The sequence below is a fragment of the Acomys russatus genome, chromosome 13 (assembly GCF_903995435.1).
Source record: "Acomys russatus chromosome 13, mAcoRus1.1, whole genome shotgun sequence".
Taxonomy (NCBI): Eukaryota; Metazoa; Chordata; class Mammalia; order Rodentia; family Muridae; genus Acomys; species Acomys russatus.
The window spans coordinates 68,536,839-68,561,082 of record NC_067149.1 but is presented as its reverse complement, the minus strand read 5'-3'; the positions used below and the strand labels follow the sequence as shown (position 1 = coordinate 68,561,082).

Below are 24,244 nucleotides of genomic sequence, written 5' to 3'. Positions count from 1 at the left end.
GACACACACACCCACATACACATTCTGGGCTAGTGATACAAGACTGTAATCCCAGCTACTCAGGAGGCTGAGGCAGGAGGATCACAGGTTCAAGGGACGCTTGAGCTGCAGACCAGCTGAAGGCCAGACTGGTGAACACACTGACCTCAAATGTAACACCGGCCTCAAATGTAAAGGTCGAGGTGAAGTGGGGGGGGTGTGTCCCAGTAGTAAACATGTGTGGGGTATTTCTGAGGCCATAGGTTCAAGCCCTTATGCAGCAGCAAAACAAACAAACAAATCAAAAAGAGCTCATGCATCCCTCCTGCAGAAACAGCACCGGCGCAACGCTGTGCACAGGAGTCCTCGGTGGGCTAAGAGACGTTACTCGGTAGATTCTGCTCTTTTGGTTCCTGATTTAGGTACATCATGGAGTCCCCAGATGTCTGCTGTGGCTTTAAGAGGTCTAGATCAGAGCAGCTGAGTCTGACTCCCCTTTAGCGACTCAGGTGACTCGCTCCCTGGGACCAGTGCAGCTCACAGAAGGAAAAGTTTGTGTAGCCTATGGTTCCTGAGGGAGAATCTGTAACCGTGGGGAGGCATGGCAGCAGGTGGCTGGGGCAGGAAGCGGAAAGATCACGTTTCCATCCTGACACAGGAAGCAGGGAGGGAGAGCAAACTGGAAGTGGGGCTATATCGACCCCAAAGCTCCCTGACCTCATGATGTCCTTTGTCAAGCAAGGCTTCAAATTCTAACATTTCATAACCATACAGACAGCGCCGCTGGCTGCGGACGTGTTCAAATGCAGGCACTATGCAGGTGTTCTACACCATGCACCCCCCTAGACTCCTGTCAGCCGCATGAACACTGTACATAGAAAAAGAAGTATTTTTATCTATGTGTATGTTGGGTGCCTGTATGTACTTAAGCACCACATACATGCAGTGCCTGTGGAGGCCAGGAGAGCGTGGGTCCTCTGAAGCTGGAGTGACAGAGGAACTGAACCTGGGACCTCTGTAAGAGCGACACGTGCTCCTAACTACAGAGCCATTTCTCCAGCCCTCGGTTTTATAGTCTTCATTTCACCTTCAGCCTCATGGGCTAGCTAAGACGCCATGCTTCTGTAATTCCGAACCGGCGTGAACCCCTTCCTCACGACACGAATTACTCCCTGGGCCCGATGTACTTGTTAGGTGTGGGCTAGTAGAGGTGGATAGAAGAAATTACAGCTTCAAACACTAATATTGAGAAAATAAAAGCTAGATGCTGTGGCTCACACTTGTGTTCCCAGGGCTCTGGAGGCTGAGCCAGGGGGTGATCACTTTCAGGCTAACCTGGGCCATAGAGTAAGACTCTGTCTCAAAAAGGAGAAGAAATAAACCGCGAAGGCTATTGAGTACCAGGAGACATTCTTACATATATATTAGTCTGGCTAATCCTCAAAACAGCCTGTGATACAATGTGTATTATCCTAGAAACAGGCAGACCTAAGCTCCTGTGGCTGCTTAGAGGCGCAGCTGGGATTTGTGCTCCTGCTGCCTGGCTCCAGATTCTGTGCCCCTAGCCACAATGAACCTCTCCTTCCCTTTGCTTAGCCACAGGAAGGAGCAGTGGCTGACCACCTCATGTGAGCCTTTGTCTTTCTCAGTGGGATGGGCACTGACAGTTGTCAACTCAATCTAGAATGGCCTGGGAGGAAGGCCTCTCTGAGGACTGGTTGGTCTGGATGAGGTTGGCCCCGCCCTTCCGCCTGCAGGGATTGTCTTGATTGCGCTGACTGATGTAGGAGGACCTGCCTGCTGCGGGGCGCCACCATTCCCTAGGCAGCGGATACTGAACCCTGTAAGAGTGGAGAAGGCGGGGCCAGCACAAGCAGGCCTGCGCTCATTACTGATCACGGATGGGCTGTGCCCAGTTCCCTCCAGCTCCTCCTTCTGCGACATCCTTGCTATGGCCAACGTTAACTTAGAACAGTGAGCGAACGAGCCCTCTGTCTCCCCCAAGTTCCTTCTGACAGGGCGTTTTATCACAGTAACGGGAAAGGAAGCCGAAAGCCTCAGCGTTTCCTCTGACACTCCATGTTGTCCATAGTGTGGTGACTTTGGGTAGAAGCCATGCCCTCCGACTAACCCGTGACACGTGCTTTATTTATCAGGCGTCCAGCCGGGTTCTGCGCTGTAGAGGCCTGGTTTGTTAAAAAGTATCATTCATTTGTGCTGCAGCGATGGGTTGTATAGCACATGGCAACTCCGTCTGCTTCACAGCGCCTCAGTTTTAAATCAATACAATGTGGACGGAAGGAGAACACTCCACTCATCATGCTTTTTGGCTGGCAGCATCTGTGATGTGGCAGGTGTGGATGGACCCTTAACTAAAGAGCTTCATCTTAATAGACCTGGAACATTCCGGTGACTTCCTCACTAATGTGTTACAGCCTTGCTTCACCTCCCAGCCACGCTATATTGAAAAAAGATTAGCGCTCAAACATCGGTTTAATTTGTGGGACCATAGAGGTCTGTGGGGGCAGCGTTTATCTTGCAAGCCATCAGAACCAGCTTGACTGTTGCAGTGCAGTTGCCATGGTTACTATGGGCCCTTTTTTTTTTTTTTTTTTTGTCTTGCTCCTATAAGAGGTTGCTAGCTCTCTGCTAAGGAGTGTTCTCTGACAGACATGAAGCTACACTGAAGGCTGTGTAGAGCTCACTGTGTGTAGATGCTGCACATGTAAGGAACGGCGAGGCGGGCACGTGTGTGACCTGTGTTAGTGGGGAGCAGCTCCAGTTCTTCCCTTAGGAAGACGTGTCAGTGACTGTCACATCTCCCAACCTGCCTCTGTGTGGCCAGTTTCGCTTGATCAGAAAATCACGTGGGTCTTAAAGTGCTCCTTCACACTGCCTGTTCCTCAGTAAGCACACAGAAATCCCTTTGTCTTTCACTAAAGGGCTGCTATCTGTACTGATTTTTACCCTCTTCTTCCTCTGTGTACTATTTTTATATCAATATCTTATTATTGATAGGCTTAGAATTTCTCTGTCTAGTTAAATCACATCTCCTCTGCAGGACATATCCCGCTCCGTCTCCTGCCAGTTCCTCTGGATTCTTGTACCAAGTTCCTACATAGACAGTAACTACTACCCACAGCTCAGTGTTAGCTCAGATCACTAGGGTGCATCTTACCACACATTTGATCTTAAGTCCTCTCTGCAACTATTAATGATAAATTAGAGTTTATTTTCAGTTGTTTTCCCCTAAACTACACATAAAGCATCATAATTTATGAAGTAGTAAAATAGCTTAATATCTATTTGCCAGTGGGTTCCCATGAGTGAGGTTGTCATGGTAACACAACCTAAATTAAATTTACTATCAGTTAGATACAAGGAAAAAAATAACTCTGTCATCTAGTACAGAACCCTTATTTATGTAGGGCACTCAGAAGTGTATGGCCACATCTCACTTTGTATTACAAACTCATGTGGGTAAAGGTATGTCAAGTTTATTTTTGTTTTGTCTCCAGCAGCAGTATAAGACCCAACACATAGTAGGCTTTCAATAAATGTGTGCTGGATCAGTGCATGGCTTTATAATACTATCAGACTGTAAGGCCTGTGTTGACTTCAGAATAAGCTATCTTCTTGCCTCAGGGATTGATATTTCAAACTATGCTTTCTCTGCAGTATTCTTTCTACCAGCAGTTGCATGAACAAAAAAAGTCAGAAAAATTCTTCAAAGTCCTTTATGATCGGATGAAGGCTGCTCAGAAAGAGATCAGATCCACAGTGACTGTCAACACCATAGACTTAGGGACCAAGAAGAGAGACGATGACAATGACCTCATGGCCTTGGGCGCGAGGATGAGAGGTGAGGGGCTTCCTGGGTACCTATGCCAATGACCTCATGGCCTTGGGCGCGAGGAATTGAGAGGTGAGGGGCTTCCTTGGTACCTATGCCAATGACCTCATGGCCTTGGGCCCTAGGATGAGAGGTGAGGGGCTTCCTGGGTACCTATTACAATGACCTCATGACTTTGGGCCCTAGGATGAGAGGTGAGGGGCTTCCTGGGTACCTATGCCAATGACCTCATGGCCTTGGGCCCTAGGATGAGAGGTGAGGGGCTTCCTGGGTACCTGGGAGAATGGCATGAGAGAAAAAAGTAATGACACATTTGAATCGCACATAGCATTGTCCTCTTTCTTCTTGTGGTTTAATTATTCCCAGTGTTTCTAGTGTGGACTTCTATCTATAGAAGATTTTGGTGGTGGGATTGACCTTAGAATAATCCTGAAGGACCAAACTAAATTGGCGTTTAATCAGGGTAGAAGCAACGAGTAACATGAAAGATGTTTGAGTTTATTGTTCTGTGCAGTAAAGAAAACTGTCCAAAGCTTTCTGAGCACAGAAAGAAAACTCTGTGGACAGAATTTATAAAGTGTTTGTATTTGAAATAACTAAATTATTGCCAGTTAAATACAAACTATAGTTGTTATCATTTTGCAATTCATCTTTTTTTTTTTTTCACGAGATCTACAGGATTCTTAGGTGAGTGTGCACACACGTGTTTCCTGGTATGTTCTTGTTTTCTCTGTGTGGGCCACATGTGTGTGGGTTCTGCAGACGGCAGAGGACAGTGTTGGATACCCAGAGGCTGGAGTTATAGGAGGCTATGAGCAGCCTAACACGGGCGCTGGGAACTGAACTCAGTCCTCTGGGAGAGCAGCAAGTGCTCTATGCTAGTTGGGTTTTGTTAACTTGAAACATAGTTAGACATCACTGGGAAAAGAGAATCCTAATTGGGAAAATGCCTTCATAGATTGGCCTGTAGGCATGTCTGTGGGGCATTTTCTTGATTAATGACTGATGTGGGAGGACCCAGCTCATGGTAGGTGGAGCCATCCCTGAGCAGGTGGTCCTGGGTTCTATAAGAAATCAGGGCTGAGCAAGCCAGGAGGAGCTAGCCAGTAAGCAGCACCCTCCATGGCCTCTGCCTCAGCTCCTGCCTCCAAGTCCTGCCTTAAGTTTCTGCCATGACTTCCCTTAGTGATGGAGTGTGACCTGAGAGCTATAAGAGGAAATTAACCCTTTACTCCCCAAGTTACTTTTGGTCATGGTGTTTTATCACAAGAATAGAAAAGCAGCTGAGATGTCACCTCTCCGGCCCTTTGATATACCCTTGTAAAGCCGTTTGTACATGACTACTCACATGCTTATGTGTCTTTGTGATATACATGTATATATCAGAAAATTCTGAAATTGCCTAAGTATTAAGACCTTTTCTTCTGGTCACCGTGTTAACTTTTTAGTTGTTATTCAAGTTCCTTTCAGGAAATTATTGGACCTCTTGGTAGGTAATTTAAAAATTCAGTTATGGGAAAATTTGGATCCCTATTGTTGTTGGGCTTTTATTTTCCTTTTGGTCAAAAAAGAAAAAAGTTAGCCAAGAAATACAACGCCTGCTTTGCTTTCCAGTGCGAGATTCGTCACTACATTTGAAAGAGGGGATGAAAGGGCAATTAACAGAGGCGTCTTCAGCTACGTCCAAGGCCTACTGTGTGTACAGAAGAGAAATGGACCCGGAGGTGGACATGATGTGCCCGGGACAGGAAGCAGGAAGTGCGGAGGAAAAGTCTGCAGAGGAAGTTACCATGAGCCCCGCCATCACCATCATGAGGCCCATCCTCCGGTTTCTGCAGTTACTGTGTGAGAACCACAACAGGGAGCTTCAGGTATGTCTTCCCCGTGTGCCGGGGGAGCGCGGGAGCCCGACTCAAGCGAAGCTGATACATGACTTTGCAGTATCCTCGAGAAATGGCCAACAAAAGGCCACAGCGCCCTGTTGATTCTGTGGTCCAGCCCTCACATCTTCCTAGTTCCACTGAGCTCCGTGTCCCCTCCTCAGTGGTGTCTGTTCAAGAAGAGCATCTTTGTCTCATCCCCTTTCACAGTTTTAGACTCAGTTATCTATATTTCTCCTAGTCCATAGCTGTTGGCCGCCATATTGAATATATATATATTTAGAAGCAAAGTGATATTGATATAAGGAATTTTTAATAATAGTGAAAGTTGCTAAGCAAATTAATGGAGCCCTCATCAGAATATCTCCACCACTAACATTTCCTCTGTCGGATGTGTGGACTGGGGTTGCCTGGAAACGTTGACTGCCTCTCTGGCTTTGTTTGTATGCACTGCCTGGGACACTGTAGCAAATGTGACCGCCCTGTCTGAGGGAGGGCTAGAGTCTCCATTTGGCAGACTGCTTCCAAGAAAGATACTTGGCCACCATGCCAGCCTGCTTTGCCATGCTGCTAGCTAGCATAGCTGGCAGATGGGTTTACTAATGAATTAGAATGAGCTGGCTGAGGTTTCCGCAGTGGGTCCTGCATAGGGTCTCCTACCTCGTATTCCCACTAATTCACTGGGTCCTCTGTGTGTCTGTCTACACAGAGAGTCGCAGAGTAGGGATCTGTGTCCACTGTATCTGGAAGGCAGGAGATGGTAGGTTCAGCTAGAATACTGTCCACTGCGATGACATGCTCTGGAATGAATGACGGGCGGGGGACGGGGTCGGGGGGGGCGGGTTACGGCTCACGGGATCCCGCAGGTTCGACCAAGCTACTGTAGGGTGTGCTGGCCTGCTAGTTCTAACCCATGCACCCCGACAGTGTGGGCCATAGATGAACAAAATAGATGGTGTAATGTCTGACTTTGTGTTATGCGCGTAAGTGAAGTTCAAAGGCTGCAGAAGACGACTTCCACAGTATTATTAAGAAGAACAAACTAAACTAAGTAAATAGATACCTGTAAGTACATTAAAACAAAAACTCTCTCCCCCCACCTTTCTCTTCAGGTTCTTTCCCTTGCCTCATCCCCAAAGGAAGCGCACTAATAACAGACTGTTTTCTTCTAGAAAATTCTATGCACAAATTCATATGTGCACGTAAACCTCCTTTCTGTTCAAGAGAATGTACATTATATAGTGTTTGATTTTTCTGTTCAGTAACTTTAGATGTTTCTACATTGTTCTTGCTTGGTGACGCTTATCCGTGCATATGAAGTGTTTCCTAAGATCCCAAACCATCACACGGCCAGGAGGAGGAACCAGTTTTTGATGTGACACTTTCTGTGCTAGCAGGCAGTGAACAGCAACTCTCTTTTGGGTGTATGCACTCAGATTTAGGGCTGCTTCCTGGAAAGCTTTCATGTGGCCCTCCTGGGATCTAATGACCACCGCGCGGTGAAGCAGCAGGGTTGCTGGGGGTGGGTAGCTCGGACGCTAGACTCGGCCTCCATGGTCAATTTTCTATTTTCCTTCTTTCTACTTTTCACACTTATTTCTGCCTTCTGTAGATATACAGTGATGACAGTGTTCATTGGGACTTGTTCTTACAAGGCACTGTTGCTGTGACCCAAGGGGCCTCTCTCCATTAAGAGAACCTTAGCGCGTCGACACTCAAATGTTTCCTAGTTTAAATTAGCTTGAAGAAACATATGCTCGGCCACAGTTACACCCCGTTACTCTTTCTCATTACTCCCCTCCTTGGCTGGGCCCCTCCCCCCAGGTCGTCCCGCTTTCTTATAAAGACCATTTGAATTCTTTACTGGAAATTATTGAGAAATGTGTGCGTGCGTGTGTGCTCAGGCACACACACACACACACACACACACACACACACACACACACACACACACACACACACGCACGCACACAGAGAGAGAGAGAGAGCACTGAACATGACCAGCACCCCGACCCTTTTTTTTCCCCATTTTGCTTTCAATCCTTCAGTTTCATTTTCTTTTCACCCTCCAGAACTTCTTGAGGAATCAGAGCAACAAAACGAACTACAACCTTGTCTGTGAGACACTCCAGTTTCTGGACTGCATCTGCGGAAGCACCACGGGCGGCCTCGGGCTGCTGGGCCTCTACATCAATGAAAAGAACGTAGCTCTGGTCAACCAGACTCTGGAGAGCTTGACCGAGTACTGCCAGGGCCCGTGCCATGAAAACCAGGTAACCATGGCAGTGGAGATGCATCACGTGACAGGGTCCATGACTTAGGAGCAGTGTGCCAGGCCAGGCACGGAGCCAGCCTCGCATGCCAGGGAAGCCTTCTCACTTGCTCTGCCAGGCATCGCTCACTTTTCTCACACGCAGGCAAAGCTGAATCGCAGGCCAGCATCTTATGTGTAGAATAGGCTACACTTCAAACTTCATTGTGAAAGAAAATTTTCCATGAAAATATTTAAGATAAATAGAGTTACTAAAAGAAGGGTTATTCTATCTTTCTTCCCAATGCTGAGTTTTTCTCTATAGGGAAATCTCTCCAGATGTGTGGGGTTAACTCGCCGTGGCTTTGGCTCCACTACATTGTGTGTGCGTGTTAGGGTGTATACTATCTGTGTTATATACACTCAGTAAGCTTATAATGTGGGTCTCACTGCTGTCGTTGATGGCAGCATGCTGACACACTGCGAAGATGTTGCAGCAAAGTTACAGACTTTTTGGGCCCAAACAGTGTGCCCTTTTCATGTTGGGGTACATGCACAAGTGAGAGACCCAGCATTCATCTCTGGCTCCCAGAATGCTCTGCCATGCTCTACAGAGCCATTATGGGAGAAGACATTACAGAACACGTAGGGGAAAAAGGATGTAATGTCATCTGACATTCCTGACAATTGTTTAACATAGATGAAGCACCTTGGAGCAGGCATGGTCCGCGTCAAACCTTTCTGAACATAAACTTTAAAGCTGTGATTGATACCAAACATCAGTGGTTGGTATAAAAAGAAAATGTAAGAAAGTCAGCTTTTCTGTTGCAGACGATCTCACTGTCCATACACGTACTGCGCCTGTGCACACACACACAGTATCCAGACATCTGTGGATCCATATGGTGGGACCATGTTGACTGTTGTTATAATGGTGTTTTTTCTTCTCTGTACTGTGCTTAGGGCACTAAAAGAGCCTGTAGATGTTTTCCCTTTATTTTTCAAGATTATATTTTAGTTTCCTACAGCAATGATAAAGACATCCTTGCCTGTTGATTTAAAGTCAAGGCAAAGTATGCAAATTCAGAGGTTGGGTTTTGCTGATAATATTCTGTCTATATATAAAAAAAGGAAATATGCATATTACACATTTCTTTCAGTATTTTGCCATTTTGTGAAAAGTCTGTCAGAATGTTCCCTACTTTGTGGTATCCAGATGGAATTGAGTTTTGAAAGAACTACACTCAAACCACATAAACTCTCAGAGTAAAACCATATAATAAAACAACGTGACCTCCCTGGACCGTTCCAGTGCTCTGAAAATGCACAGAAGATCTTTAAGCAAAGTCCAGAAAGGATTTGAAATAGATTCCCTTCGAGTTTGGCAGATGTTTTCATGAGCAGAAAAGCCTCAGGGCGTAATGTCAGTGTTGCACAGGAATTCCTTTGCTCTGCCCAGATGGCTGTGTATGAAGAGACACAGGAGCAGGCTGAGCTGTCCTGTTAGCTGGGGCAGCCCTTTTCTTGTGTGACTCAACAGAGTTTCAGTTTCTCAAGCTGCTCGTGTGGCTTGGTGGCCTAGTCCCATGGATGTGGCCTTCCTGGTGCCTCCTTAGAAGGAAGCTTGAAATCCTCGCACGCTGGACTGACCCCCTCAGAGCGTGTCTGTGGTTCTCTCCCGGGGTGTTTGCACTTTGCACAATCACACCCCTCCACAGACACTTAAGTTCAAGAATCCCGTGAGCTTCCCCACTGCTCAGCTGCAGAAACATCTGCTCTGTGAGTTTTGTGAAACTCACTCACGAGTCTGCCTGTTTCTTGTGTTTAGGTTGATTGTACCTTAAAATTTAGCTTAGGGCTCTCCTTTCATATTGGTGTGTCCGCTGAGATTTATTGACTTACCTGGTTATCTTTGAAAGTCTGCAGTTCATGTCAAATATGGGTGTTTCTCATGGTGAATTAGTCTTCTGTGCCCAGGGGCATTTACCCATACCAGCCAATTAATAGACCCTACCAAAAAAAAAAAAAAAAATTCAAATGTCCAGCATTGTCTGTACATGGTGTTTGAAAGTTTCAAGTCTTCTGCTAGTGTTTCTAGTGTTGTGTCAAAAACAGCATGCCATTTTACCGGCGTCTCCTTTTCTAGACCTGCATCGCCACCCACGAGTCGAACGGGATTGACATCATCATCGCCTTGATTCTGAATGACATCAACCCTCTGGGCAGGTACCGGATGGACTTGGTGCTGCAGCTGAAGGTAGGGTGGCCCAGTGCTTTCCGCGCACTCACCGCGTTCGGAGGGAGCTCCAAGTCTCCAACTGATTGTACAAAGCAAGACGCTATCACCATCTCAACTCGGGGTGTACAGGAAAGGCAGTTTAACTCACAAGGCGCTCTGTGTGCCAGGGAAGGCGTGACTGACCTGCAGCCGCAGTCACGTGAGGCGTTCTGTGCTAGAGATGGTGCATTTTACGTCACTGTCTTTCTTCCTGCTCTCTGTGTTATGGTAGGAATCTAGCCCCGCCCCCCAATCACAGTGCTCAACCTGTGCCTGGTACACACCTGCAGAAAATTCTGTCAAAACTCAAGAGCGTAATGGAATTCAGATGTTTCTGTTCAAACAAAAATAGATAATAAGCCACAACAGCCTACATAGGTCTTACACGCTAGGCACTGATTCTGAAGTAAGACCAGCTTCTTAGGCCACGTCATTCTGTTCCGTGTTTACACTGGGAAAACAGCCACAGGGGTGAGGGAACAGCTCAGTTAGTACAACGCTCAGACCTGACTCCCGGAAACCACGGTGTGATGGCGTGCCCTTCCAATCCTGATCCCCGGAAACCACGGTGTGATGGCGTGCGCTTCCAATCCTGACCCCCGGAAACCACGGTGTGATGGCATGCCCTTCCAATCCTGACCCCCAGAAACCACGGTGTGATGGCGTGCCCTTCCAATCCTGACCCCTGGAAACCACGGTGTGATGGCGTGCCCTTCCAGTCTAGTGCTGAAGCGGAGTGTCTCTGGGAGTCTCTGGCCTGCCAACATGCCACTCATTAGTTAGCGAGCCACACGCCACTGAGAGACCCTATCTCACAAGCAGTGTGAGTGGCGTACCTAAGGAGACAACTAAGATTGTGTTACAGTCTCACGTGCACCCGCATTTGTGCGTAGCATGTAAAAACAAAACTCACCACACGGTTAAACACATTTTCTGCCAAGCCAGGACTATCCAACCTTGTAGGAAATTAGGTTAAATGTGCAGACAAGTTGGTAGCCAAGGATTCACAGTGCGGTTTGTACACAGTGGCTTGTACTGTGGAGCCGGTGCTGGGCTCAGTTTGTGTTTTTAGTGTCTGTAAGAGCTCATGCCCCCACGCCCACCATCCCCCAGCCCCGTCCACTGGACAAGGGAGGCGCCTCCCTGGCTTTGTTCCACATGCCCCTGCTTCAGCTAGTGAGCACCCAGCCCACGTGGAGGCACTGTGGGGACTTTGCCATCTCTACGACACTCAACTTTAACATAATTCCTGAAACCACAACATCCAGAGGCCTTTGCCTTTGGAACTCGTCGTTTGTTTAAATGGGCACATTTTAAAGCCCCGTTCTATTGGCCCTGCGCTGTGTGGTTGGTTAAAGAACAGAGCTGCGTTCTCTCCTAACATGGCTGAGTGAGCGAGGTGCTGGATGACACGACGCATCAACTCAACACACGAGTGTCCGTGTATGGGTTACTTACAAATCCAGATTTTACACTGAAAAGTAATGATGATTTAACGAACCAAAATGCTATTATTCAAATTGAATTTCTTTTAAAAATGGATTATTTAGTTTTTATTCATCTCAATAGCATGCTTTATTCAAACATGTGGCAGTCAGATAAATCTTAAGTGCATCTTAAGGAGCAAATGTGTTTGCTTCTCTTGAAATGCTTTAAATATGGTGCATACTTGAAGACTAAAATGAGTAATCTTTTAAATCTAAAAATTTTATGTTATTGCCTGAAAGAGAACAGATTATATATGTTGGCAAGTTTGTGACAGTTCATGAGATGAACCACTTTAAATAATAAGTTATTTGTAATGTTGATTCCTAGATTTAATGGCTTAATTGTTCATAATTTTAGTAATATACCTTTGATATCATATAGCACTATAAATGTATACTGTGACATAATATAATTCATATATAATTGTATTATATTTTATATAATAAATAGATTATCTATGGATTGTATATTATAGTTTGTATATTATAATATATAATTATATTTTTATTGTATATAATATATTTGTATACTATATTATACAAACTATAGTTTTAAATATGCTTTATATATATTCACCTAGTGTAGGGCTTTATGAAATTTTCCGATTTGTTTCATCCTTCACTTTGTATTTTCATTTTTGTAACTGGCCTGTGAAGGCAAAGCACCACATTTGTTAAGAGATGGGATGTTTGTGCCTTGCCTGGTAAGAGTCTGGCTTCCTCTAGAAAGAGAATCCCTGCTCACAGGAGCATCCCCTCCTCGCAGGAGCATCCTCTCCTTGCAGGAGGACTACTTGTGTTGGGTGCTTCAGCATATCCAGGCTCGTGTATTTCCAAGTTGGTTCAGATTTCAGGGGGTCATTTGCAAGGTTTCTTCCTATTCTCAGAAAGTATGGGAAAGAAAACTGGCTAAAAGCACCACACTGAATGGCGTTCAGAAACAGCATGCCTCTTAAAACTCTTTTCTATTGGCCTGCAACATGTGGCTCATTAGAGGACACAGCCAGTGCTGCCAAGGTGTGACCTCTGACCTCTGTGGGGTCTGCTCACATACCTGTAGGGACATAGCATCTCCTCTAGCCCCTATGCCGTATGTTTAGGGTATATTGTTTGGACCCTGGATTATGAAATGGATTGTAAGATTTTAAATATCTGTGAAATATGAAAAAAAAAAAGAATCCCACTCCCCTGAAATTCTTCGTGGTGGCTGTAGCAGTTGCGTGACCAGGTCCCCTTTGGGATCTTTGGAATCATTAGCTACTGTTTAAAGGAAGCATCATGGAGTTCTGGGAGCTTTCGACAGAATGCGGAACCAAACCTAAGCAGAGTTATTTCACACAATCTTACCAATTTAGTGTTTTGTCCACTTACAGCAGACACAGACTCAGCTTACCTCTGTCGTTCTAAAGACATGCGGACTCTGAGTCTCTGAGAGTGTCTTTGTCTGTCTGTTTCACAGTCTCAGCAGCGGTCTGTACAGAGCAAGGTTCTATCTAAGGGGGCCGGAGCGTTTCCGGTGCGGCTCTCGGGAGCCATGTAGGACTGAACACCTTAAGCAACAGCATGAGACAGCGTGATTATAAGGAAAATGGGGAGACTTCTGGCAACGTAAACCACTTCCGCTCTTCGTTAGGAGGATGGTGGGAGGTGTTATTCCCCATCCCACGCTGAACAAAACACTGGACGAGACTAGCAGGCTGCCAGCACGCCGCCATTACATTTCTAACTCACGAGTTGACATCTTCACGTGCTGATTCTCACTGATGACAAGTGTGTGTACAGCTTCAATATGCTACTGATGCATTGCTTTGTTTTATTTTTTAAAGTAGTTGTGCTAAATTCGTTATGTGCCGTGTCCACAAGTGCGCGTTGCTTCCTGTTCACCTGGTTGTCTTGTTAAAGCACCGCCAGAGAAATCCAATTTAGGAAGCACTGAGAGAAAATGTAGTTCTGTTTAATGCAGAGTCTAGTCAGTGTCCCGTTTAAAACACCCGTGCTTTTACATCACCCCCACCCCATCATCCGTGACTCACTGCTTTTATTTTTGTATCAACGACAAAGTAAAACGCTCTGTTTTCAAATGTCAGTGAGACAAGATAAATAAGACGGTTCAGATTCCACCTGATTGAAAAAACAAAAAAGGGCCCTAGTGGTCTCACTAAGTGCCGGTGTGTGTGTGGGGTACTGTTGACCTGTGACATGTGGACTGACCTGGTCCTTGTCCCCAGGACAATGCCTCCAAGCTTTTGCTGGCCATCATGGAGAGCAGACATGACAGCGAAAACGCAGAAAGAATCCTCTTCAACATGAGGCCCAGGGAACTGGTAAGAGCACTTCCTCAGGCTCGGTCAGGGTTGGGCTAGTGTCTCCAGAGCTGCAGCTGGCCTGGCAGGAGCAAGACAAGGACCCACACGGGAGGTGGGGGAGGGGTCGCTAGGTTTTGTTTATTTTAGGATTATTTTTCTGTTTTTATTTATGTGTACATGTCACGTGTGTTCTGGTGCACTTGGAGGCTAGAAAAGGGTGTTGCATCCCCCGAAGGCAGAGTTACAGGCTGGTGTAAGCTCCTGCATGCGGGGGGGGAGGGGGGGGGGGCTGGGAACTGACCCTGGTCCTCTGTGAGAGCAGGAAGCACACTTGCTTCAGGAAGTACACATCTCTCCAGCCTGATTTGCTAGTTTCATCCACTTGAAGCAGTTTTCTAACTAAATCCGCACACTCTACTTAACTATTACAGATGCCTTTTGCACAGACATAGATATAGAAATTCTTGGCTTTGGTTTGACGATTTCTAGGTATAGTTGGCTGTTAGTATTCGTGGGCTCAGCCCTGGAGATTCACAGTCTGTGGGTCAAAAGTATGTCTTAAAGTTGAGCATTCATGGGAATCCTCAGGAGGAAGGAAGCTAGTTCCTCAGGGAAACAAGGGGTAACAATGTGTGAGGAAGGCAAGATAGCATGGTTGCCACGACCCCAGGTTTTGTTTGTACTTTTCCAAAAGCACAGATAAATTTGATTTGTATGTTCTGTGAGTTGCTCTTATGAATGATGCCTGGCCTCACAGAAAGAGGAAGACATGGTGGTGACTCCACAGAGCGCCTTTTTGTGTCTTCTTGTGAAGCTCTGATCCCTCTCCCTCTGGCACACAAACTATGATGTCACTCAGGCAGGCCTTAAAAGCACTGGGCTCCAGACACCTGGAGAGGTGCTCAGACCTTGCTGCTCAGTGCTCACTCCCGTGAGTGAGTGAGTGAGTGAGTGAGTCCCCTCGCATCAGCGACACCACTGGTGCTATGGGGGAGTGACAGGAAGGGAGGTACCATGTTTTTTATGACAATGGCACTGCACACTCACTGTTTGGAGATGGCTTCCTCTGTCACTAACTGCTTGTCCTACCATCTGCTCCCTCCTTCATGACCAAGCCTCAGACAGTTCCAGGCCCACCCAAGCTCATCCAAGACCCACCTGAAGCCCATCACAGGCCCATCTCAGGCCTACCCCAGGCCCAGAACAGGCCTACCCCAGGCCAACCCCAGGCCTACCCCAGGCCCATCATAGGCCTACCCCAGGCCCATCTTAGGCCTACCCCAGGCCCATCACAGGCCTACCCCAGGCCCACCCTAGGCCTACCCCAGGCCCATCACAGGCCTACCCCAGGCCCACCCTAGGCCTACCCCAGGCCCATCACTAGCCTACCCCAGGCCTACCCTAGGCCTACCCCAGGCCCATCATCGGCCTACCCCAGGCCCACCTTAGTCCTACCCCAGGCCCATTTCAGGCCTACCCAGGCCCATCACAGGCCTACCCCAGGCCCATCACCGGCCTACCCCAGGCCCACCCCAGACCTACCCCAGGCCCATCATAGGCCCACCCCAGGCCTACCCCAGGCCCACCCCAGGCCTACCCCAGGCCCATCACAGGCCTACCCCTGGCCCATCATCGGCCCACCCCAGGCCCACCTTAGGCCTACCCCAGGCCCATTTTAGACCTACCCCAGGCCCATCTCACCCAGGCCCATCACAGGCCCATCACAGGCCTACCCCAGGCCCACCCCAGGCCTACCCCAGGCCCATCATAGGTCCACCCCAGGCCTACCCCAGGCCCACCCTAGGCCTACCCCGGGCCCACCACAGGCCTACGCTAGGGCCATCACAGGCCTATCCCTGGCCCATCACAGGCCTACCGCAGGCCCATCACAGGCCTACCTCAGGCCACCACAGGCCCACCCCAGGCCCATCACAGGCCTACTCCAGGCCCATCACAGGCCTACCCCAGGCCCACCCCAGGCCTACCCCAGGCCCATCATAGGCCCACCCCAGGCCTACCCCAGGCCCACCCCAGGCCCACCCCAGGCCCACCCTAGGCCTACCCCAGGCCCACCACAGGCCTACGCTAGGGCCATCACAGGCCCATCACAGGCCTACCCCAGGTCCACCCCAGGCCTACCACAGGCCCACCCTAGGCCTACCCCAGGCCCATCACAGGCCTACCCCAGGCCCATCACAGGCCCACCCCAGGCCCATCACAGGCCCACCCCAGGCCCATCACAGGCCCACCCCAGCACAGGCCTATCCCAGCCCCATCACAGGCCCACCCCAGGCCCATCACTGGCCCATCACAGGCCCACCCCTGGCCCATCACAGGCCCACCCCAGGCCCATCACAGGCCCATCACAGGCCTACCCCAGGCCCACCCCAGGCCCATCACAGGCCTACCACAGGTCTACCCTAGGCCCATCACAGAGACCGTGCGCTCTGTCCCTGCCTCTTATGTGCTGGCCTTCCTGCTGGACAGTACGACCCTTGACCAGGCACACTCTCCCTGTCCACTGTAGGTTCTTCAGTGCCCACCACTGTGCTCGATAAATAGTGGCTACTTCTCAGGATTCCAGATTCTCTTAAATCACAGAGACCTCAGAGTGCTGAAGTTCAAAGACAGAGGCAAAAACTTTCAAAGTAAACAGGGAACACAGTAACACTCTGACTGGATGCTCATCTAATGACTATGGCTTTCAGGAGTATGTTTTAAACTGTGTTTTAGTTAGTGTGTCACTTTAGTTTTATTGTGGCATATTTGCCCAAATAAGTTGTACTAGTTGCATTTCTCCTTCTGTGTTAAACATCATGACCAAAGGCAACTTGGGGAGGAAATGGTTCGTCACTGAGGGAAGTAAGGGGGGAACCACAGAGGAAAGCCGCTTGCTGGCTTGTACCAGGCTTCTCGTATAGCCCTGACCTGCCTGCCTATGGACGGTGACGCCCACAGTGGGCTGGGCTCTCCCACATCCATTAGCAATCCAGCAAGTACTCCTGGGCCAATCTTAGGGAGGCAATCTTTCTACTCAAACTCCCTCAGATAACACGAGGCTGTGTCTGTTTGACAGTGGAAGCTGCGTGATAAGCCATTATACGATTTTCTTCTTAGTCCATCTTCCCCTTTGCTGGTCTCCTCCTCCCCTCAAATACCTGCCCTTTCTTTTCACATGTATTCTATGACCCTGCCTTAGCCACTTTTCCTTTTTTTTTTTTAAATTTTTATCTTTATTTTCAGTTCTCTTGCTTTCTTCTCACAGTCTCCTACCACCACATCATACAGATAGGCATGCACACACACACACATGCACACACACACACGCACGCACACACATGCACACACACATACACACACACACCTGCACACATGCGCACACACACACGCACACACACGCACACGCACACACATATGCACACACGCACACACACATGCACACGCACACATGCACACACACGCACATGCACACACGTGCGCGCACATGCACACACACATGCACACGCACACACACACGTGCACATGCACACGCACATGCGCGCACACACATATGCGCGCGCACACACACACGTACACACATGCACATACTCATGTATGCACACACATGCACACACACATGCACACACACATGCACACATGCATGCTCACACATATATGCGCACACACATGTACGCATGCACACACATACATGCACACACATACTGGTACACATGTACACATGCGCACACACACATGTCCACACATACATGTACACACATACACACACGTGTACGCATGCACACACATACATGCACACACATACTGGTACACATGTACACATGCGCACACACACACATGTCCACACATACATGTACACACACACACATGTACACATGCACACACATACATGCACACACATACTGGTACACATGTACACATGCGCACACACACATGTCCACACATACATGTACACACATACTCACACACACATGTACACATGCACACTAACACACATGTACACACTTAAGTCTCGAGTCTGCATATAAGAGAAACCACAGCATTTGCTTATTTGGAGCCGTCGTACCTTTGAAAGACGTGAAGCACCCCGGTTCTAAGCTGCAGCTCACGGACAGTCTGAAGCTTTGCCGCCATCGCTCAGACCCGGTTCCTGTCACTTATCCATCGTGTTCTTCTTGCAGGTGGACGTGATGAAGAACGCCTATAACCAAGGCCTGGAATGTGACCATGGGGACGAGGAGGGAGGGGACGACGGCGTCTCTCCGAAGGATGTTGGACACAACATCTACATTCTGGCCCATCAGGTGACTCTTTGATCCACCTGCATCTCGCTTGCCTGGCTACTGTGCCTTATACAAATGGCTTATTATTACGTTTTACATTCTGATGTTTGTATTTGTTCAGTACTGCCCCCCTAGGCTAAGTTAGAGAAAATACTAAGTCCTGAGAATGACCCGTTACGCAATGCAGGGTGCGCTAGAGAGCACTTGACAGGAAAAGGAGGCTTGGGACAGACCTCTTCAGGGCTTGGTAGGAGTACGCCACGCCAAGCCAGAGCCTTAGGAGAGGGAGGAGAGGCTGCCAAGGAGACAGAGTGTGAAGAAGTGCTCTGCAGCTTAGCCAGGGCTAGCCCAGAAGGGAGCTCTGTCCTAAATCACAGCTTGACAACTTAGCCAGTGCTAACCCAGTGGGGAGCTCTGTCCTTCCACCACACACTGACAAGCTTTTAATAGAAGTCATTAAGTTTGCACCTCTGAGTGTTCTCCACTGGACTTCCAGTGTCTATGAAGCCTCGTCCTAAGTGTCTTCGGAGTGATTGTTTCTATTTCATTGCTTGTAAGTTCCAATGTTTGATAAGCTCAATTTCCATGGTTGAATTTAAGCTTATATCATCAAGCACAGATAGGTTTAAAATATAAAACTATAAACACACACGTAGTGACTCGATTTTGTCTCCAGTGGCCTCATCATTTTTGAGGATAAAGTTCAGGCTTTGAGAGTACCTCAAACTTGGCAGCCACTTCCTTCCTTCCAGTTGTCTCTCTTGTCTGCTTTCCCACTCATCTTACCTGCTGGTTAAATAAACATTGAGAGAACTGGGCCTGTCCTCTTCCCCTGTGGCCTGGCAAGGCAATCTCGTGATCGAAAAGCAGGCAACACACTCCGTGTCAGAGACAGCCTCTGCTCCCCTTCCTAGGGCACCTACATGAAGCCTGAGCTGCCCTTCGCTACATCTGTGTGGGGCCTAGGTCCACTCCATGCATGGTCCCTGGTTGGTGCTTTAGACTCCACAGGCCCCTCTGGGCCTGAGTTAATTGGCTCTGTTGGTCCCAGGCTGAGAATTAAAACCACACAGCATACCAGAAGTAACAGACACAGCGACGTGGTGTGTCAGGGGCAGAGAGCTACCTCAGAGGCTGTGCTGCCATCAGGGGCGAGACAGCGATTAGGGCAGAGCAAGCAGCAGAGGGACTAGAGCCAGCTGCCTGTTCCTCACTGAGAGACGGCCCCGCCCTGTCTGTGGAGGCTGTCCCCTCAGCATGGGTCAGGCTAAACTTGCCTGGGAGCCATATCAGCCCCCACACCCTTGAAGTCGCAGGACAGCAGCAGGAGAGTAGACATCGGTGTCGGCCAGTTCCACCTTAGCAGATGAGAATAGACAGTCCTGGTGCATGAGCTGCCAGCAGAGCGAAGGAGAGTGCACAGCCGAGTCAGAAGCAATGGAGGCAAAGCGAGGGGAGAGACAAAGGCCGTGCAAAAGTCACCGACCTTGATGGATTTGAGCTGGACAGAACAGCACTATTCAAACCCGAAGTCCAAACAGTCCACGAGCGATGGGGGTTCAAACCAAGAGGGAGGAGGCGAGGAAGCAGTGGATATGGAAATGGCTGGGGTCCTGTAGAGGGCTTGTAAAAACCTTCCTCCAAACAAGACTTTGTAAAAGCAGTGGTTTGCAGAGCAGCGAGGGTATGTGCCATATACCTACAAGGAAGCCAAGCATCTGCAGAGAGAAAAGACCAGACTGTGTGAGGAAGGAAGTAGGTTTGAACTGCTGAACATGCTAGCCTTGTGGCTTATCCGGATGCATACAAGTCCCAGACAGCACAACTGTCCGCTTCTTTCATTTAGTGACACACATGGGAGAGTGTTCCCTCGCCAGAAGGAGCCGTTTTTCTTATGGAGTTAATTCTCCTGCTAGGTTTCCTTGAGAACGTAGCAAGCTCCACCCACACTGGGCTCTCTGGATGCTTACATGCGTGGGTCCTGCAGCCTGCTTCAGCCTGGGATGTTGTATTCGGTTTCTTGGTCAAGCGTGTTCCTTGTTAACCCGCTGTGTAAGCATTCCTGCATTGAGTGCATGTGCAGTGAGTACGGGATGCCCAGCTGTTCCTCCTAAGGGGACCAGTAGCTGGGCAGGACTGTGGATGGATCCAGGCGATGACCTTGCAGAGCTGCGTCTGCCTCTGCACAGCCCAGTCATTTGAGAACCAAGCTGCAGCTTCCTCCCTGCTTACTATAGTTGTCTTTGACACAGACGGGTTATTTTGGTGCTCTCAGACTTTCCGTTTTTTGTTGTTGATGCCTTTCGTTGCAGGGGTGCAGTTCTGCTTTTCCACTGGCCTGACACTCCTCCGGGCCCCTCCTATGATCAGGTTTACAAGAAACAGATAATGGTGCTTGTAACTGTCCTGTCTGATCTACATGAGGCTATTAATACACCACAAAGGGGAATTCTCCAGCTCCGAGTCTACAGGGTCGTGCTGTGAATTCCCTCGCCGTTCAGAAGCGCACGGCGACTCTGGCCTTCCTTGTCTCTAGGTCTCTGCGTCACTCTCGTCCTGATGTTTCATAGTTTGTTTCCTCCCCACACCTTCCCTGCTTGGGATTTCTTCTGAAGCAGTTACCACGCACCCACCGTCTTGTACGTCTCTTGCTCCTTCATATGTGGTCGTCGTGTGTCAAGCCATGCCACCTCTCTGGCTCCACCAGGCCATCTGTCTTGCTGCTGTCTGAGTCTCACTTGGCTCTTAGCTCAGAGAAGATAGATATGGAGAGGGTGGGGCAGCATGGCTCATGCCTCTGTAATCCCTGAGGCAGGAGGACTGCTGTGAGTTCCATGCCAGCCTAAGCTCCAGCAGCAGACCCTGTCTCAGAGCACAAATAACAAAGGAAGCAAATGAAGAAATGTTAGCTGCTTTGCGGGCAGGAAGATGTGTCCAATAGAAAATCAGTGGAAGGCGGGAAATAATCGTCACTTTAATTAGTTACATGAGAGTATGCTCAAAATGAAGGCTTTAAATTTTTTTCATGAGCATTTCCTGAATCAATAAGTGGCCTTTGAAACTGTAACTTTAATGTCTATATAATTAGACATTATTTGAATGTACTGTAATTTATTTAATCACTTCTTATTTTAAAGCATTTAGGTTCCTAATAAATTTGAAATCACAAATTATGCTGTGATTAACACCCTCGTACATTAATCTTTGTCTGCTGTGCTGATGATTTTCCTAAGATAAACTTCAAAACGTTTAGGCCATAGGAACTACTTTATGGCTCTTGGTGCGCATAGTAGAAATACTTTTCACATTGTGAAGGTACTTAATGCTATCGAACCCTAAATTTAGCATCATTTAAAGGAAAAGTCTTTGCTGAGCTAATAGTGTCTGGACTGCAGCTCTTGGGGCACAGATGTTTGTTGACTAGCTCTACGTAAGAGACGTGAATGGAGATCTCATTTGTAGCCACTTCCTGTGCAGCGGCCTTCAACCCTCCTAAGGCTGCGATCCTTCAGTACCGCTCCTCATGCTGTGCTGACCCCAGTCATATATTTATTTCATTACTACTTCATAACTGTAATTTTGCTACTGTTATGAATCGTAATGCAAATATCTGTATTTTCCGTTGGTTGAAGGGGACCCCTCAAAGGAGTCACGGCCCACAGGTTGAGAACCACTGCTCTAGGGAGCTTCCAAAGTGGACTGTCTGTCCAGGGATTCTTTGATTTGTTGGTCATTTGTATTTCTCCTGTGAATTACTTGAAGGTGTATTTATCTTTTTTCAAATCTCCTTTGTCTTATACAGTTTTGATTAAGGATCCTAGCCATTCATCTATCATGCTGATTATGCCTATTTCCAACTTATTGGCCTTTGGTGTTTTAATATTCTTTTTGTCCATCTCCTTAAATTGGTTAAACACTCCTCTGGGTTTCTTCAAGCACATACTGAGCTCAGCTTTTGAATTTAATCATGCAGCCTTTTAAAAACAAGGTCTTAATATGTAACCTAGGCTAGTTTGGGGCTTGCAGCAATCTTCCTGCCTCAGCTTTCCAAGTGCTAGGATCATATGTGTGTGCTCCTTGCCACGCTGAGATGGTTGGTTCTAGCTGGAGTTCATCTCAGAAGGTACATTCTGAGGTGTGGTCCAGGCAAGAGAAACTTCCATAGACAGGAATGTGGAGAGTGGGTCAAAGTGGAAGCCTCTGGAGAAGAGATCTGGGTCAGAATCCAGAGCGGCCTTGGGGCTCACACGCGTGTGATATGTGTGAGCACTCTGGGGCAGGCCTGACACTCCTCCTTAGAGCAGGAAGCTGGTGTGCACCTCCTCCAGCTTGCCCGTTGGGATCCTGGGCCCCGAGTTCTTCTTCTTCAAGCACTTTAAAAGAAGTTGAATTTCAAATTTTTTAAAATTGTGAAATCTAATCTTTAAAAGTTGGCAAGTCATTTAAAAAAAATGTTAAGACATGGAACAGGCTGGCCAAGCTGAAAGCAGCGGGAGCCATTAGCTTGCCATGGGTACAACGCAGGACCCATGTCCTCATTCACTGACTTGTGTAGATGGAGCAAAGCTGTCTGGCTGCCAGGCACCTTGCCATACTCTCACAAGGTAGGTAGGAGTGATGGTGGATCGGCTGTGGGGCAGTTTGCACTTTCACTAGGAGCAGTGGAGGAGAGACAAACACAGGGCATTCTAGGCACCTTGCCATACTCTCCCAAGGTAGGTAGGAGTGATGGTGGATCGGCTGTGGGGCAGTTTGCGCTTTCACTAGGAGCAGTGGAGGAGAGACAAACACAGGACATTCTCAGGCCATGTTATTAGCCATGCAGTGATGGAGGAATCGGGCATGGTAAAGGGGGGACTGCTGGAACCTGGGCATCTGGGGGGCTTTCCCTGAGGTCTCAGAACTAAAGCTGGATCTAAGGGAGAAAAACAAAAGCACATGGAATGAAGGGGACCCTTTCAAGGTCAGGTTCGGCGGCTTCTGAATGTCTACAGGGAGAAAGTGAGATTCAGATAACTGGTCTACCCCAACCAGCTATGGACACCTGAATATTAGCCCCATGCAGTTCATTTTTGGTTCATTTATCACAAGGTAGTAGTTATCACTCACCTCTGTACCAGGCATCATGCTGGTTGCTGAGGTGAAAAGATAAATCAGAAACCTCCCAAAGAAGGGAATTCTGGAAGGAGAGAGAGACAGAGAAACTTCCATAATTAAAGACGCTGTGTTGAAAAGGTACAGTTGTAGGATGTTGGTAGCTGGGAATCAGGAGCCGGGGAAGAAGGTGGATGAGGCAGAGAGGCTGCTTCCACAAGAAGGCAGCATGGATGGTAGAGAGTGATGTTCTCTCAGGACTCTGCACAGGAATCTCCACCATGCCCGCGTAGGCCTTATGAGACAAAGGCTACAGTATTTGGAACCAAGTGGGCATTTTTGTCACGTAATGACTAGTCATAGGCACTTGAGAAGTGCTGTGCACATAGGCAAGCAGCTGAAGAGAGAAGAAGTGACTAGAAGGTGATGCGCTCTCAGACTTGGGATTTGGTAGTTTATGCACAATAATTAAAATCTAAAGACAGACTTTAGATTATTATCATTACTGTGGTCAAAATTGATGATAACTCCTGTCACTAGGGCGCAGCATCTCTTAGTGCTGCTGCAGCACCTTCTCGCTTTTCTGCACTATTCCCGCACCAAGTGTGGCGCCCAGCACGCAGCGGCCACTCCCAGAGACTTCCGAGGGTTAACTTGTCGCAGCAGGCATGCGTGCTGATGGCGTTTTTATGTAATATGTGTGCTAAGGATGATCAGTAGTGTCTTGCGTAGGGCGGGCAGGGATCTTACCCCCCTGCTACAGATGGGTTATTTTCACTCTCTAGACCATTCTTTGCAGAACTTTTCACTTAGCTCTGTGCAGCCAGAGCTCGGTA

The 24,244-nt window shown here is 48.1% G+C and overlaps 1 protein-coding gene across 1 annotated transcript in view; it reads left to right on the top strand.

The window, feature by feature from the left end:
* Positions 1 to 24,244, top strand: part of LOC127197744 (inositol 1,4,5-trisphosphate receptor type 2-like) — a 149,077-nt gene that overhangs the window by 12,879 nt on the left and 111,954 nt on the right. Inside the window, exons 5-10 of the mRNA XM_051155691.1 lie at positions 3,658 to 3,841; positions 5,447 to 5,703; positions 7,785 to 7,985; positions 10,110 to 10,220; positions 13,957 to 14,052; positions 18,213 to 18,335. Coding sequence (XP_051011648.1) covers positions 3,658 to 3,841; positions 5,447 to 5,703; positions 7,785 to 7,985; positions 10,110 to 10,220; positions 13,957 to 14,052; positions 18,213 to 18,335 — 972 coding nt within the window. The remainder of the gene's footprint in view (positions 1 to 3,657; positions 3,842 to 5,446; positions 5,704 to 7,784; positions 7,986 to 10,109; positions 10,221 to 13,956; positions 14,053 to 18,212; positions 18,336 to 24,244) is intronic.